This window comes from Anser anser (assembly GCF_964211835.1).
Source record: "Anser anser genome assembly, chromosome: Z".
Lineage (NCBI taxonomy): Eukaryota > Metazoa > Chordata > Aves > Anseriformes > Anatidae > Anser > Anser anser.
The window spans coordinates 46,857,837-46,873,547 of NC_139723.1; the positions used below are offsets into that span (position 1 = coordinate 46,857,837).

Consider the following 15,711-nt stretch of genomic DNA (forward strand, 5'->3'; position numbering starts at 1 on the left):
ATATGCCTCACCACCTTATCAATTCAATGAAATTCTGTCCCTCAAGATTTCTGAATTCCTAACTTTGTTATCAGATGCTACTTAAATTACTAGTTTTTAAGAAAACTTGTGATAACAGCATTTTTTGCTCAGTATGTAACTTACAGTATGCCCACTAGATGCCACTCTAGACAATTATAAGGACATTTTTGAGTGAAATTCCACTACCGTTTCTGTATTGTTTTAGATTAATATTGTACATAGTCTTCTGTCAAAGCACTCTTTTTGTTGGCTGAGAAGTGCTGCTTTCTCTTCACTGGGTATCAGCGGGTATGGGCTTCTAAATGTTATTTTAGCCCTCTTCAGGTATTTTTTCAAGGATTTGACTTGTTACAACCAAGTGTTTATAAATTATACCAATTTTGTAATTTCAGAACTAATTGCATCTTTTTCCAGAGCAGTAAGTAACTAAGAATTTTTAAATAAATAATTCCAAACTAGAAATGAGTCATTTTAACATGAAAACCGAAAAACGGGATTAAAAAAATGTGAAAGCAAATATATTTTTTTATCTATTTAAAAATGAGCAAATGTAAGAGTTTGCATTTTGATAAAAATGTGAGAAAACAGTTTGTATGTCTAGCTATATTTGTGTCAATGTTTCATTGTCATACAAAAATTTATTAGTATAAGACCTTTTGTATAGGAAGAGGTACATGGTAGAAAAATTTACTTAGATTTTATAAAGAGAAGTTTTTAGTCGTAAAAGTGGACATTCCTATGATTAATGAGTAAGTGCAGCCTTCTATCTTGGCATCTAATAAGGAAATGGAATAATTTTGTCCAAGATTATACAATCTGTTTATAGTTAACAAATTTCTCTTCACTTGTTGAGTCTGTCTGCTTTATTTTTTCTTCTGTGTTTCGTGATGGTGTTATTACATTGGATTGGTGACTGTGTCAGGTTGTGTGGAGAGTGATGGAAGAATTTTGTGCTGACATCTGTTTATCATAACAAGGAAAGTGGAGGTAACGACTGAGGATGTCAGTATGCCTCTGTTCAGTTGCGTGCAGGTAAAGCATACAGACATAACAACAACAGGGAGGTTGCCTAGGCCAGCACATCTTGGGGGATGGTTAAAATAGTGATGGTGCTGCTCATGTTCCGTATGCCAGGTACATGCAAAGCCAGTGAGGCCACAGTGAGTGGTTGCTCATGTCAGAGAGCAGTTGCTGTGAAGGTTGTCATCACTGCTGAGAACGGCTGTCAGCTGCTGAGAAACACTTGCATCAGCTCCAGCTGCACACTTCTGTGCATTAGTTATTGGCAAGGTTCTTTCTGTAGGCTTTTCCGTTGAAACTGAAGTATGATTTTGCTGGAAGCCACTTGGTGAGGTAGAGCAGGCTTCTAAGTTCAGACCTAGTGTTTGATCAAACTATTAAATACTGCCTTCCCCCCACTGCTCCTGCCCTCTTTTCAAAATTCATACTGTCCAGCTCGGTTTGGCAGGGCTTCCTTTACGGGATGCATCTAATAGAAGGTCAGATCCTCAGTGCTGGCCTTTTTCTATATTCCTTATAATCCCATCCCTATTTCAAGTAAAAACACTGTATCATTAAACTGTTTCTTATGTAAGAAAAAGTATATTTTGTTAATGACCAGTGTTTTTCAGATACAGTGAGTAATTCAACAATTTTGTGTTGTCAAACATTCTTTAGTTAAACTGATTTAAAATAGTATGATAGTAATGTTGCGTATGTTTAATGAAGGAAATGTTGAGCATGCAGTGGTACAAGCTATTATTAGCAACAGAAAATTGGGAGAAATTTTAAGGAATGATCAGCAGTATTGTTGGAGAAATGACTTGTGTAACAAAAATAGTGTTATCTGCCATGAAGTCTGTAAAAGTTACTTTGCTCCTAGACATTGAATAAACAAAGGGATGAAAGACTGCAGAAGGCTAAGCAGAGATTGATGAGTCAAAAAATGAATATTTTGGGATTAATCCTTGAATCATTCTAAAATAAGATAGTAAAGCCATGTTAGAATATTTAGCCTGTTAAGATACATTAAGGACCTATCTTGCTTTATCTGCTCAAGCAGATAAAATCTACTTAAAAATCTCTAGGCCATCTTTCAATTACTGCAAAACATCTATGGGCTACACATCTGAGTGATAAAATAGCAAAACGTCTATTCATCATCCTTAATACAATTTCCTTCCATTTCCATGTGGAGTCACTGCAAAAGATTTATAAATGCAATTTCATGATCACATCAACTGTAGGGAAAGCTATGAACGGTCCAGGGCCCATGTCCTATGAAGACTGGGGGAGTGACCTTAACACATTCAGTCTGGTGAAGAGGAGGCTAATACTTGCCAGCAAATACTTGAAGAGAGTTGCAAGTGTGCCATGGAGCCAAGCTCTTCTAGGTAGACAATATAGCAAAAAGCAAAGGACACAAATGGTTGGGAGGTTCAGGTTGTTTATTAGGAAACACTTTTACCTTGAATGTCTATCAGTGGGAAAAGGAAAGCAGAGAAGTGGTGAAGCCTCTATCTGTAGAGGCTTTCAAGAGTGCTTGAGACAAAGCAATGACTGACCTGCTCCTGTGTTGCCAATAGCCTACATAAATAAAAAGCTGCAGTAGGTGAGCTCTGAATTTGCTTTCCAGCCAACATTTCAGGGTTGATACTCTGCTCCCATTTCAGAGGTGTTTCAGTTAGAAGATGTGTGAGAGCCACTGTGAGCAATTGCAGCTCTTCACATTTAAACAGATTAAGTATGTGTCTGTTACTCATTTGTGTTGTATGGTTCTTACTGGTATCAGCAAAGCAGCAGCATCCCTGCCAGTGTGTATGTACTTAGTCATTGTCTGTGTGTTCTCCTAGATTATAGGGGTAACTTCTGTCATCTTAACTGCACTGTTTATAGATGTAGACCTTACTCTGAAGCCATCCATGTAGCCGGACTCTGAATACGTATTGAGTAAGATCAGTAGTATTGTTATATGAAAAATTTGATTCTGGAATTGTAGATTGCTGTTACTAATTTTATGATGAGTAGATTCTGGTGAAACAAAGGCAAAATTCTTCTCCAAATATAGGTGTCTTAGTGTCTTAACACAGAGAATATGGGAGGTTCCCTCTTAGGAATAGATTCTTAGAAGGGAAAGAGCATATCACAGAATCACAGAATCGTCTAGGTTGGAAGAGACCTCCAATCATCTAGTCCAACCTCAGCCCTAGCACTAACTAAAGTCCTCCACTAAACCATATCACTAAGGGCTACATCTAAACGTCTTTTAAAGACCTCCAGGGATGGTGACTCAACCACCTCCCTGGGCAGCCCATTCCAATGCCTAACAACTCTTTCAGTAAACAAGTTCTTCCTAACATCCAACCTAAACCTCCCCTGGTGCAACTTTAGCCCATTTCCCCTCGTCCTGTCACCAGGCACGTGGGAGAATAGACCAGCCCCCACCTCGCTACAGCCTCCTTTAAGGTACCTGTAGAGAGCGATAAGGTCGCCCCTGAGCCTCCTCTTCTCCAGGCTGAACAAGCCCAGCTCCCTCAGCCGCTCCTCGTAAGACTTGTTCTCCAGACCCCTCACCAGCTTGGTCGCCCTTCTCTGGACTCGCTCGAGCACGTCCATGTCCTTCCTGTAGCGAGGGGCCCAAAACTGAACACAGCACTCGAGGTGTGGCCTCACCAGAGCCGAGTACAGGGGGACAATCACTTCCCTAGACCTGCTGGCCACACTGCTTCTTATACAAGCCAGGATGCTCTTGGCCTTCTTGGCCACCTGAGCACATGCTGGCTCATATTCAGCTGCCTATCAACCACTACTCCCAGGTCCTTCTCTGCCAGGCAGCTTTCCAGCCACTCGTCTCCCAGCCTGTAGCGCTGCTTGGGGTTGTTGCGCCCCAGGTGCAGGACCCGGCACTTGGCCTTGTTGAACTCCATACAGTTGGCCTCAGCCCATCGCTCCAGCCTATCCAGATCCTCCTGCAGAGCCTTCCTTCTATATGATAGAAGTAGAAGAGCATATAATGGTATTTTCCTTTAGACGTTTTCCTAACAGCATGTGGGATCATGATCTTATGCTTAATGTTAAGCAAAGGAGTGGCTTTGCTGAATCCATGTTCTTTACATGTTATTAACGTAAGAACTTAATTCTTCTCATAATTTTTGCCTTCAGGGCTTGTGTTGGATATTGTTCAGCTACCCCCACAAATATTGACTGCACTTGGTATTGATTGTAACTATGCTGAGTTGTTTAGTGGCATGTTTAACAAAAGCAATCCTTAATTTCCAAATACAGTATTTTCCTAGAAAGTCCATCACTTTCCATTAATATTTAAGCAATAATATTAAATCTGTGGGTTTTGTTGTTGTTGTTGTTGTCCATTTGCTTTCTTTGAAGCTTCCTGACTCTCCTCTGTTAAAACAGAAACTATGAAACTGTTTGCTAACGGTTTAAATCAGTATTTGGATTGGAAGGAAGAGGTCAATCTTTTTTTGTAATGATAAATATTAATTTCAAGTTTACAGTGCTGGCAGTTGGGACAGTTTTTGAAAAGTGTGGGGAGTTTAAGGTGTATTTAATGAGATTCTCTCTACCTTCCTCTTAAGGACAGAAAAAAGGAAAGAGCCATTGAGATTTCCCATAATTCAGGCAATTAGTAAGCATTTTTATTTAGTTTCTAAGAAAGGGCTCAGTTTTGGGAAGACAACACACCTGAATAGGGGAATTACTGGGAGGGAACAGAAGAGTTAGACTCCTTACTTTCATTCGTTACAACTACACACCAAGAGAAGACATACGGTCAACATACAATGAGTGCCTGTCTTTTCTTCAGAGAAGACACATTAGGTCTTTACAGTGCTTAAGTACTTAAGTACTTTGTTTTATCACACCTTGATAATAGTGTCCATCCTGTGAGTTCAGTTTGTGGCACCAAGAAGACAGAAAAAAGAATAAGTGGTTTTGTTAGTTAGTTTTTTGTTTGTTTGTTTGTTTGTTTTTTTAAGTGAATATAAATTTAGGACATATGTTACTGGCTTTTTTCCCCTCTTCTGAGTCCCTTTGGGTTCTCAAACACAATATTTTTAGTAGGTCTATGGTTAATACAGGTAAAAAAAAAAAAACAGCAACATCAGAAAAGAACAGAGTTGACATAATTCATTTATGTATTTTTTGAAAAAAAAAAAACCTTGGTTTGATCTTTAGATGTCTAAGTTACGATGTTAATGTAACATCACTGCAATAACTGCTATGTAGTTTACAATGCTGTCAGACATACCTGACACTTTTCACTCAGAGGATCCCCATGGACATTACAGATGCTAAAACAAGCAAGAGCTGTAGAAGACAATAATTGTATTACACCAGTTTATACAACTATTAGAGACAACAGACAAGCTCATGGACAATTCCTTCATTACATTATTCCATCTAAGATTTATCATTCCCTCCAGTGAAATAACATTGACTGCAGCGGTTATTTAGTAACTTATTTATAAAGTTATGAATGTCATGAAATGAACTAAAATGAAATTTTCTTAACTAACATATTTACGAAGCTTTGCAAGATACTCTTGTTAACTACGTGAAAGATGTGAAATCTGCATTTACAGATCTGTCCTCTTGATGTTCTAGTGGTACTGTCTTATGTGTCTTTTGTGAGGGTATAGATGACTGCAGAACATTGCAATGAGACTTACAATCAGAGAAGATAACTAGTGATAGCTAAAGTGTCGTTCCCCACCCCCACCCCGTTGCAGGGTAGATCATAATATTGAGTGATACTTTTCTCGGGAAGGATCAAGGAAATTCATGAACCTGTCAATATCAAAAAGAGTGATCTTTTTCTTGACTGATTTGGACAGCTTATGCCCCTTAGCAACTCTTTAGAAAATGTTTCTGCAGCCTTCCAGATATCTTAATTGCTGCTGTGTGCTTCATTCAAGATGCTGTAAGGGCTTTTCTGTAATGATGTACACTCTGAAATAATACCATAAGAATTGTACTATAAGAATTCATTCTACTTCAGTGGGCTCTTTCAATGCAGTTTGCATTTTTAATCATTTTTCATTCCCAAAATTCTCTGACCTCCTGTTGATTTTGTTTTGGACTGGATAATTTAATGCAAACTCAGCAAGGGCAGCAATCTACTGGTGTTGCCTCTTTAAAGTGTACTCTCCCAGATTCAGTCATAGATTCATATTTAGCATGGCTCTTCCTGGAAATGCATTTAACTGGATGAATTTTGGAGACAAGCAGCTTCTTTAGAAATGAAGCTTGTGATTGTACTAATGAATATAGTGAAGTGAAGGAGGCTGGGATAATCTGGTACTGTTACACTGATTTCAGTTACTGCCATCCTGAACTATGTATTTTTCTAAAGCAGTTCAACCTTCTTTCCATTTTGTTAGATTACACTTACAGACCACTTCTGTAAATGATTTCTCAAGGCTGTAATTATTTCCTTTAATATAAACATTAATTACATTTATTATTTTTACTATTTGGCATCTCTTTTACACTGCCTTCGTAGTAGGGAGTCTCCTTTTTTGGCAGGATTGGTTTTAAATTAATGGAACTCTCTTTGAAATCATAGAAACCTGCTTCACCTCTGATCTGTTTGTCAGGTGGTATCTTTACTAAATCAAGGAGAGGTTTAAATAAGATGCCTCAAATCAAGTCCAAAGGGACTTTAGATAAATTTATAAATTTGTAATAGCAAAAAAAAAAAAAAAAGAAAGAAAAAAAAAGAGTATGTGGAATTCGTATTATAAAGGATTCATACTTAACAAATAAATAAAGGTATAATCTTTACATTGAAGACAACATTTTGTTGTTTATTATGCCTGTCCTCTGGTATCTTCATGATACAGAACACTTACAGAGTTAATGTAGCTGGATTAGATGCCAGAAATTGTTTTAGGCATGATATCATTGTAGTTTTAGTCTGCATGCCTTTTCTATTTCATCTTGTTTGGCATCCCTTTCAAACAGAAAATGAAAATGTGCTCTGTGTCTAATAACCATTTATGCAAAACACAGTTTTCTTAGCTCTCCTGGGAGAAGTGTCATAAGTTTATCAAAGCTCATTTATTTTATCTTTGCAATTCTGTATTATGTATATGGAAAAAAATAAAAATTACAGTTTGAAATGCTGCAGCACTTATGAAGGTTTGTTTTTTGTAGAGGGGGAATGCTTACTCTAGAAGAGCAATTTCTTTGTGTTTTCTATGCACTTTTCTTACTGAGAAGTTTTCAATAGCTGATAAATTTATTGTGAAATAACATTGCTAATCAAGTCATGAAGCCTTTTCACTATCTGAGTGTCACATTAGAAGATACCAAGTGCTGATTAGTTCAGGTAAATATATAGAATTGAAACAGCAGTTTATAGGTTTACATTGCCTTATATTTTTCATAAGGCTATGAAAGTGAAAACCGATCCTGTGGTGTTCCCATTACCTCTCTATAAGCGTTTATGTAGACAAGAAATCCATACAGAATATGAGAAGTCTGATTAACAATTAATAGAAGGATTTAAGTTTTATGCTCAGCTCTACTGATATTTCAGTTTTTCTCCTCTCTGAATGAAATCCTGGCACGGTTGAAATCAGTGTGACTCATAAGACCTGACTGGAAGAAAGCAAAGATTTCACTCCTCTGTGTTAACTATTCAATCTATACATTTCACTATCCATTTTCATCCATCACTGCAGCATGCTGTAAAATTTTATGGATTGTCTGAATTTTCTGACAGATTGTTCCCTGGCTGAACAAAAGCAGAATCTGCAGCCTTCTTGTTGGCGGTGAAACTGTTCTTTTGAGAGAGCAGCTCCGTTAAATAATAGTAATAAAAAAGAGGAAGTTAATTCCTGGTTTTCAACTTGCTTTGTTCTGACTCTGACATCAGCCACATGATGTCAGCCTAACCTTTTCAAAATTATATCAAATCATAATTAATTTTACCATGTCAGAAAATCATTACAAATAGAAATGTAGGCTTTGCTTACATTTCAGCTATAACAAAAAGTGCAGTTAAGGAACAGTTAGGCAATAAAATAAAGGCTAACCCAATGATGTTAGAAACAAATTTACCAATTCACATTAAGTTTTTATTATAAGCCTTTGACATACAGGACGTGTTCTCAGAACTAATTACTAGCAAGTGTATTAAAGCTGATCTTTCTATGAATTAAATGTACTCTGCATTTGGAGTTCAGAAATGTCTTGTAAAATAAGTAATGTTTGTAAACCTCGAATTTGTTGATATATCTTGTTTTGGTATACTTGTCCCTTCCATGAATCACATGCATTTCAATACCCAAAAGCTCGTTAGCTGGTCATAACTATGCATATTCAGACTTTACATCTATATCTGTTCTGGCATTCACATTCGTGGCCTGTGTTTTAAGAATACTTATGCTTGCTGAGTTGACTTTGCAAAAGGAAAATACCTGCATATTTAATTACCTGCTTACTTGTCAGTTGTAGCTGAATCACTTAAACCATCCATTTTGTTAGGAAGGTGCAAAATGGATCTGTTACCAACTAAAATGAGATTGCACGAGTTGATTTCAAATTGTTTGTTGTTTTTGGTTTTATTATTTTATTGACCATTTAAACTCCTCTCTTTTTTGTTGCAGAATCGAATGGAAGAAAGCAAAGCGCTCTTTCGGACAATTATCACATATCCATGGTTCCAGAACTCTTCAGTTATTCTGTTCTTAAATAAGAAAGATCTCTTAGAGGAGAAAATTATGTACTCCCATCTAGTTGATTATTTTCCAGAGTATGATGGTAAGTATAATGACATCAGAGCTCATGCTGTGTTTATACTGACAAAATGTCATAGTCTTGTCCAAATGGTAGACAGATAGATCTGTTGAGATGTTTTGCTCTTTAACAACAAAAAAAAAAGAAAAAAAAAAAAAAAGGGAAAAAAAGTGCTTTAGAGTTTTCAATCATGGAATTTTTTAAAATGCAATTGAAGTTCTGTGGGATTTTTTAGATTGCTAGGATTTAATTTTGTATTGTTATTAATTGTGGGTAGGATGGCAGTACATTTCATGGGAAATGGTTAATGTTCAAGTAAGTATTATCACATTAGCAATGGACAAAATTCTGTTTGTTCTCATACGTTGGAGTGAGCATTGGAACTGAAGTATAAAAGCTGAAGCTAAAGTATAAAAGTAAGTGAAAATGTATTCCTCATTTTCATTTATTGTCTGGCATACTCTCTTTTTGAAGTTTGGTTTTGTTTAAAGCTGGTTTTGTTCAAAGCAGTGTTACAAGCTCTCTGGTAACACTAGTTACCAGAAACTGGAAACTAGTATCACTCTTTGTAACCTTTTATTCTACCTTTTTTAAAAAAACTTTTTTTGATACTAATTTTACATCACTTATGTGAAGTTCTAATGTGCTTTCTCAGAAAAAATACATAGATCATAAATAAATCATAATAAAACAGAGAAATAAAACTTTCAGAGAGTTCTCTTGAGGTAGACAGCTAAGTTAAGTGAGTGGAGGCCTTCAAAACAAACAAAATCAAATTCATATGATAAAAGGACTGAAAACTAAACGCCCTTCTTTTTTTTTAAAAAAAATAAATCTCTTTTTTCCCACCAGGGAGTGGACAGCAGTTTTGAAAGCTGAATAAAAGATTATCTCTCATGTTAAAAATTGGAGAGTAATAATAGGAAAAATTTACAACTTTGTTTTCCTGTTTCAGGGAAAGTTATCTGTTCACAGCAAACAGCCTGCAGGATCAGATTGCATTATTCTCAAGTGTGTTTAGTTTCTTAGTGCAGAAGAGAACTAGCAGTTAAATAGAAAAGATTCTCATTGGTGCAAGTTTATGTCATATTCACAAGTTCCCTAGATGACATCCTGGAATATGAGAAGACTACAGGCCATTCTGTTATCACCACTTAGAAGGAGATAACATCTGTGTTAGATATGTGTCCAGAAAACACAGACAAAACTCAACCACTCATTTCAGTTCAACCTAATTTCTCCTGCCTTTTGCTATGGGTGATGGAAAAAAGGGTTTATGAAGAGCTTTTCATAAAGGTGGAACTGTTGGAATGCAGACCTGGAAGTCTTGAAGTGTCTTTGTCTCTTAATTCTGCAGATCTTGCTGGACAAGGTTATGGTTTGATCTGATATCTTCTGGTGGCAAAGTGAAGTTACAGTCAAAGGCTTGCAGGTCACAGTGTGGTGTCCTCCACTGTCCCAGTACACTGTGAATGTGAGTGGTGGGCAAGTTTGAGGAAGTGATCAGAATTAGATATTTTTCAGTTGGATCACTTCTCCCTTCTGTTTTCCCATTTAACAGCAGAGTGGTGAAGGTAGCATAGGGATGAGAACTGCAAGCCAGGATGGCAAATTGAACTGTTTTAAATTACTCTAAGCGGTTTTGTTAGGCAGTACTGGAAGCATTGAAATGAGTACTGAGACATGCTCAAGTGTCAGTGTATCACATGAAGTCATCCTTTCACAGCTAGTACTAGTAGGCTTGACTTACAGAAGGAATGAAGAGGTGGGAGAGGAAACAAAGACAAAAAGGGACATACTTGGGAGCAAAGAATGAGAAACATTGATGCAGTACTTCTTGCATAGTGTTGTACACTCATAGTCTTGAGTATGTCATGCAGAGACTGTAGCAGACAAGAAAACTGATTTATATGGCAATTACTTTCAAAGTCTCCATGTTATTTAGATCATAACCACTTAGCAGTATAAATCTAACATCCTGTTTCTTTCTAAAGTCCTGAGGCAGTAATCTTTCTTTTTAAACCTCAATTTTCCATGCTTGAACTGTAGTAAAGTAAAAAATTTAAATTATATTATATCATCAGCACAGGTGTCATCAGGTTAGCAAATGATTAAAGGCTTTGAATAGTTCAGAAGATTTTAAGAGACAGACAATGTCTAGCTACTGCAAAACTGCATTAACAAAATTCTAGAAAGTTGATTAGAATTATAAATGGTTTATTTTGAAGAAATCATTGTCTTTGAAAGTCTAAGAGTTTCTTAATAAATTTGGTATATTTGTAGTGTGAACAGTTGCTGCTGTTACTTTTGAGCCTGGGTGACCAAGCTAGAATCCAGTTTGTGTAGAAGCTGTAAAAATGTTGAAAAGTCCTCCGCCCTGTCTTAGAGAGCTTACAAATCTGTGTACATGCCTAAGTTTTAGAAAATGGGTAGTCTGTATATGTTTATTTATATACATATATGTTCATGTGCATATATCCATATATTCAGAAGGATTTGCAGCTGATAGATACTGGGGAGCATGTGATTTCTCTTCCGTGCTTTTGCTACCTAATTTTTATGAAGTTACCCACATTAGAAACGTTTGCAGTTGTAAGCTTGAAGTATTAAAAATAAATTTTATCATCCAGTTACTGAAAAATACATGTGTACTTGGTAACTCCCTAAAGTAAAGATTTCATAAGTACTGAAGGACAGGGTTATATGTAACAGCAGAACGCAGGTATTTATATTGCTATGTAACGAGACCGGGACTAATGAGAAGAATAAGAGGAGGAGACAGCACAGAAAACATAGATATTCTGTAGAAACCTGCATTCCAGAAACAGGGGAGCAAGGGAGTAATGCCCTATGAAAATTGCATTGGAATAGAATTGCAGCACAGGAGAACAACAGCTGTCATTCTTGCTCCTGCTCTGCTCGTTGGGCTGTGAATATGAATGAATCTTCACTGTGCTGCGCTGGAAGTCACTATTTTACCTTCTGTCCTGTGTAAAACTAAACATGGGGTTTGGTTGCATAGAGTCTGCATCCTTCTCAGAATTACAACTTTAATATAGATGAAATAGGTTCGTTCTTGTAATTTAGACAGCAGTTGAATTGTTAGAACATGAACTTTTTGCTGTTGAACAGCTTCAGCTGGAGAGCACGTGTATTTTATTATCTCTAATGTAAATGAGGTTCTGTTGATGACAGTGTCATACCAGTTGAGGATACAGCTTCATTGTGTTACCTATTGAAATCGTCATACAACAAATACATTTTGCAGTGCTAAAAGAACTTAAGTGTAATTTAAAATAGTAGGTGTATACTGAAACTCGCCAATTCTGTTAAAGTTTTTAAGGATTTATTTTAGGGATTTCATCATTCTTTTATTCATTCTGTGTGGTTATAAACCACCCATTTCATCACTCCATTTTAAAAGTTATCTTAAGAAAGAAAGATGATCCACAGGAAAAATAAAACTCTGATGTGATAGCTCTGATGTGATGAACTTCTGGAATTCCCTTCTGTCTTTATTTTTAACAGTTCCTTCACAGAGGAAAGTAGCCAGTATATGATAGCATTTATTTGTAAAAGGTTTCCATTCTCCTCTTACGTGAGGATCACAGACTGAGTCTTTCTTCCATATTCTGCTCCAAATAGTTCACTGTTAAAGAAGTTCAAATATTGAATTGACTGTAAGGAAACTAATTTTCTCTTCCTTATTAAAAGGACCACAGCGGGATGCACAAGCAGCACGAGAGTTCATCCTGAAGATGTTCGTAGACCTGAATCCAGACAGTGACAAAATTATCTACTCCCACTTCACATGCGCTACAGACACAGAGAATATCCGCTTCGTCTTTGCTGCTGTCAAGGACACGATCCTTCAGTTAAACCTGAAGGAGTACAACCTGGTCTAACTGTGCCTACAAGGCCCTCCAGAACCAACTTTGCGTGATTGAAGATACACAAGAGGGACTGTATTATCTGTGAAAACAATTTGCATAATACTAATTTATTGTTGGCCTGGACTCTGTGAATGTCCACAGAGTTTGTAGTTAATATTATGATTTTATTTAAACTATTTGGAGGAAAACCAAAAGATGCTGAAGTACATTCACAGCACATTTCCTCATTTTTTAGGCAAAACCTTGTGACTCAATGTGTTTTAAATTCTCAGTCATACACTTACAAAGGATAGCAGATTTTTGCTATTGAAGCAAAATCAAGCTGATTTCCTGTTTCCCTGACCCTCTCTCTCTCCCTCCTTCCCCTTCTTCTTTATCTTTTTAAAGGTACAATGGCCTTTTTTCCCAGTTACGTTCCTGGGTAAAATATTTTCTGTTGAGTGATTTGGTCAGGAAAATGCTATCAGCAGAATTTAAGTCATCAGTCCATTCTAATTTTACAGTATGTACTTTCTCTGAAGGATCAAAAGTATTGATACTGTGATTTTTAAATTCTTGACATGGGTGTTTTCGTTCTGTCTTCACTTTTGGGACTACAATATTGGAATTTCAAAATAGATTTATAGTTGCGTATGGATACTAAATTTAATCATTTTCACATTTTGGAAAGATGCACAGAAGACAGTAATGAAATAATTAAGACACAACCTAGGATGTACATGGAATATGATAGAATCTCTTTTTAATTGCCATGTGCCATTTTTTCTCTCTTTTATTCACAAATGCCAAACAGAAATGTCATAGACACTACATTTTCCCCAGTGGCTACAGCCTGAAACAGTGTTTTTGTTTCTTTTTTCTTTCTTCAGTTGTGTGTTTTTTTCTTAAGTTAGAGCTTTTTAATTTTTTTCCACAGTAGAAAAATTATTTTTATTGTATAAAATTAATGTTGCCAAATCTGGCTTTTTATAAAATCAATACTCTTAAAACATAAGATACCGATTGAAATGCCAAACTGATGGGTTGGGAACTGACCTGATTGAGTCAACTGCCAAACATTTTCAGCTCCTTGTTCCCTTTTTTGGAAAGCATTCCATTTGCAAATGCCAAAAACAACAGTGTGAGTGAATACGCTACAAGGTGCACCATGCACATGCATATGGTCTACTATTTTAAAGACAGTTTAAATCTCTCTTTATGTCAGGTATGGCATGAGATTGGTTTCTGTAATAATATCAAGGCACATTTAGTTGTACAACAAGAAATTATTGATGAGAGATCACAACAGGGAACCTTTCCTGATAAGGTTGCTTGTTAACTGATTCATAGACATTCGATAGGCTTTCATCAAAATAGCCTCTCTCGATGTTCTTTAGAAAAGATTTATTAATGTAAATGAAACAGTGAGAAAATCATTCTTGAAATTTTAATGTGCAATTTTTTAACAACAAAAATGCAGCACACATTGATGAGCCTTTATTCTGCAGCTTAAGTTGAAAGGTGTTTTTTGACCAGGTGCATGATTGCTAGCAAGCTACAGAAGACTCAGAGGTCAGACATATAATTAGATTGAATATCTGCAATGCCAATTAGCACTAGAGTGCACTTAACACAGAAATTGCTGCCTTATAGCAGCGTATGGGAGGTGGAAAAAAGAATGGCTTATTAGTTGATTACCAAAGTTAACAATAAATACTAATGAGACGTTTTTCATCTTTAACCCTCCCAACTCCAAAACAAAAATAATAAGAACAGTTGCTATTTTTTGCTCCCTCATAAAACACCTTGTAATTTAAAACTGGTTGTAGGTATAGTGCAATTATGAATGCTATAATCATTGTACATACATCTATATATATATATGGCAGCATCCATATTGGCTTTGTAATCATTAATTTTTGGCAAATTGAATGTGCTGTATTGATATGTATCTATGTAATTGTATTGTATGTCTTATAGCTAATTCACATTTTAAATAATGTTATTTTATTTACTTTTTTAAGAGAGAAGAATGTAAATTTTGTCAGTTTATTTCTGACTAGGGATTTGTTGTTGTTTTTTATTTACAAAACAAAAAAATACTATAGTACAGAGTGGTACTAGCATCGTGCTGTATAAAATCATTTGCACATTCCTGAGTAGAAGTAAATTGGAGACACCCAGACAGAGGCCATTCGTATTTGAAACTGCTTAAAGCTTGTCAGGGCTTTATACAGATTTAGAAACCAGTTTTATTAGAAGAACTTAAGCCGTTATATATAGGATTGGAACGTAAGCTCTTAAATACAAATTTAATTTATTTTTGGCAGATTTTCATTAGATTACTTTTACCTTTCTAAGAGTTTTTTATTAGAAAAGTGAATTTAGAGATGATTCAAGCCATTGCACATAAGTAATAGTGGGTACATGCTGTTTCCCTGAAAAAAAAAAAAAACAGATCAATTATACAGTATTTCAGAAATTCCATAAACTTTAGATATAACAACAACAACCAAAAAGTCACTATTGTTAAGAATTATAAGGTGTTAAAGCATTTTAATTAATAAAGCTAAAGCAGATAGATGTAGGTTATAAAAAATGACACTGACATTTTAAATAGGTGATCAGAACAGTTAGTCTTATATACGGCATTACAAAATTCGTCCTGGTCTTGCTGTAAATGCAACAGAGGCTTCTTATTTTACAGTTCCATTGTTGATAATATCCCTTCTTTTAACCTGGGAATACATTGGCCATGCTGGTGTCAGTGATATAAATAAAACTGTAGCCAGGAAAAAAAAGAAAAAAAAAAAAGAAAAAGCCAGTGGTGTCTAACAAAGGTATGGTTTGGCGGAGCTTCTTTTTGTTTTATTTTGATTTTTGTTATGGGATATTGGGTGTGGGAGAAGGAAATGTGGTTCTAAGTTTTGTATAAAAAACAAAAGTTTACTCATGCTTTATAGTTATATTGTGATTGCAAAAGTTTTCAAGAGTGTGTGCCACTAGGCTACTTCTGGTATATTTTAGGTAAGTTGAACCTGTGGCAGTGTTTAGATCA

At 35.9% G+C, this 15,711-nt stretch overlaps 1 protein-coding gene across 1 annotated transcript in view; it reads left to right on the plus strand.

Annotated features, from left to right (window-relative positions):
- Positions 1-15,473, plus strand: part of LOC310889451 (guanine nucleotide-binding protein G(q) subunit alpha) — a 132,089-nt gene extending 116,616 nt beyond the window's left edge. Inside the window, exons 6-7 of the mRNA XM_083816928.1 lie at positions 8,652-8,805; positions 12,496-15,473. Coding sequence (XP_083673054.1) covers positions 8,652-8,805; positions 12,496-12,686 — 345 coding nt within the window. The 3' untranslated portion in view covers positions 12,687-15,473. The remainder of the gene's footprint in view (positions 1-8,651; positions 8,806-12,495) is intronic.
- Positions 15,474-15,711: the final 238 nt, after the last annotated feature.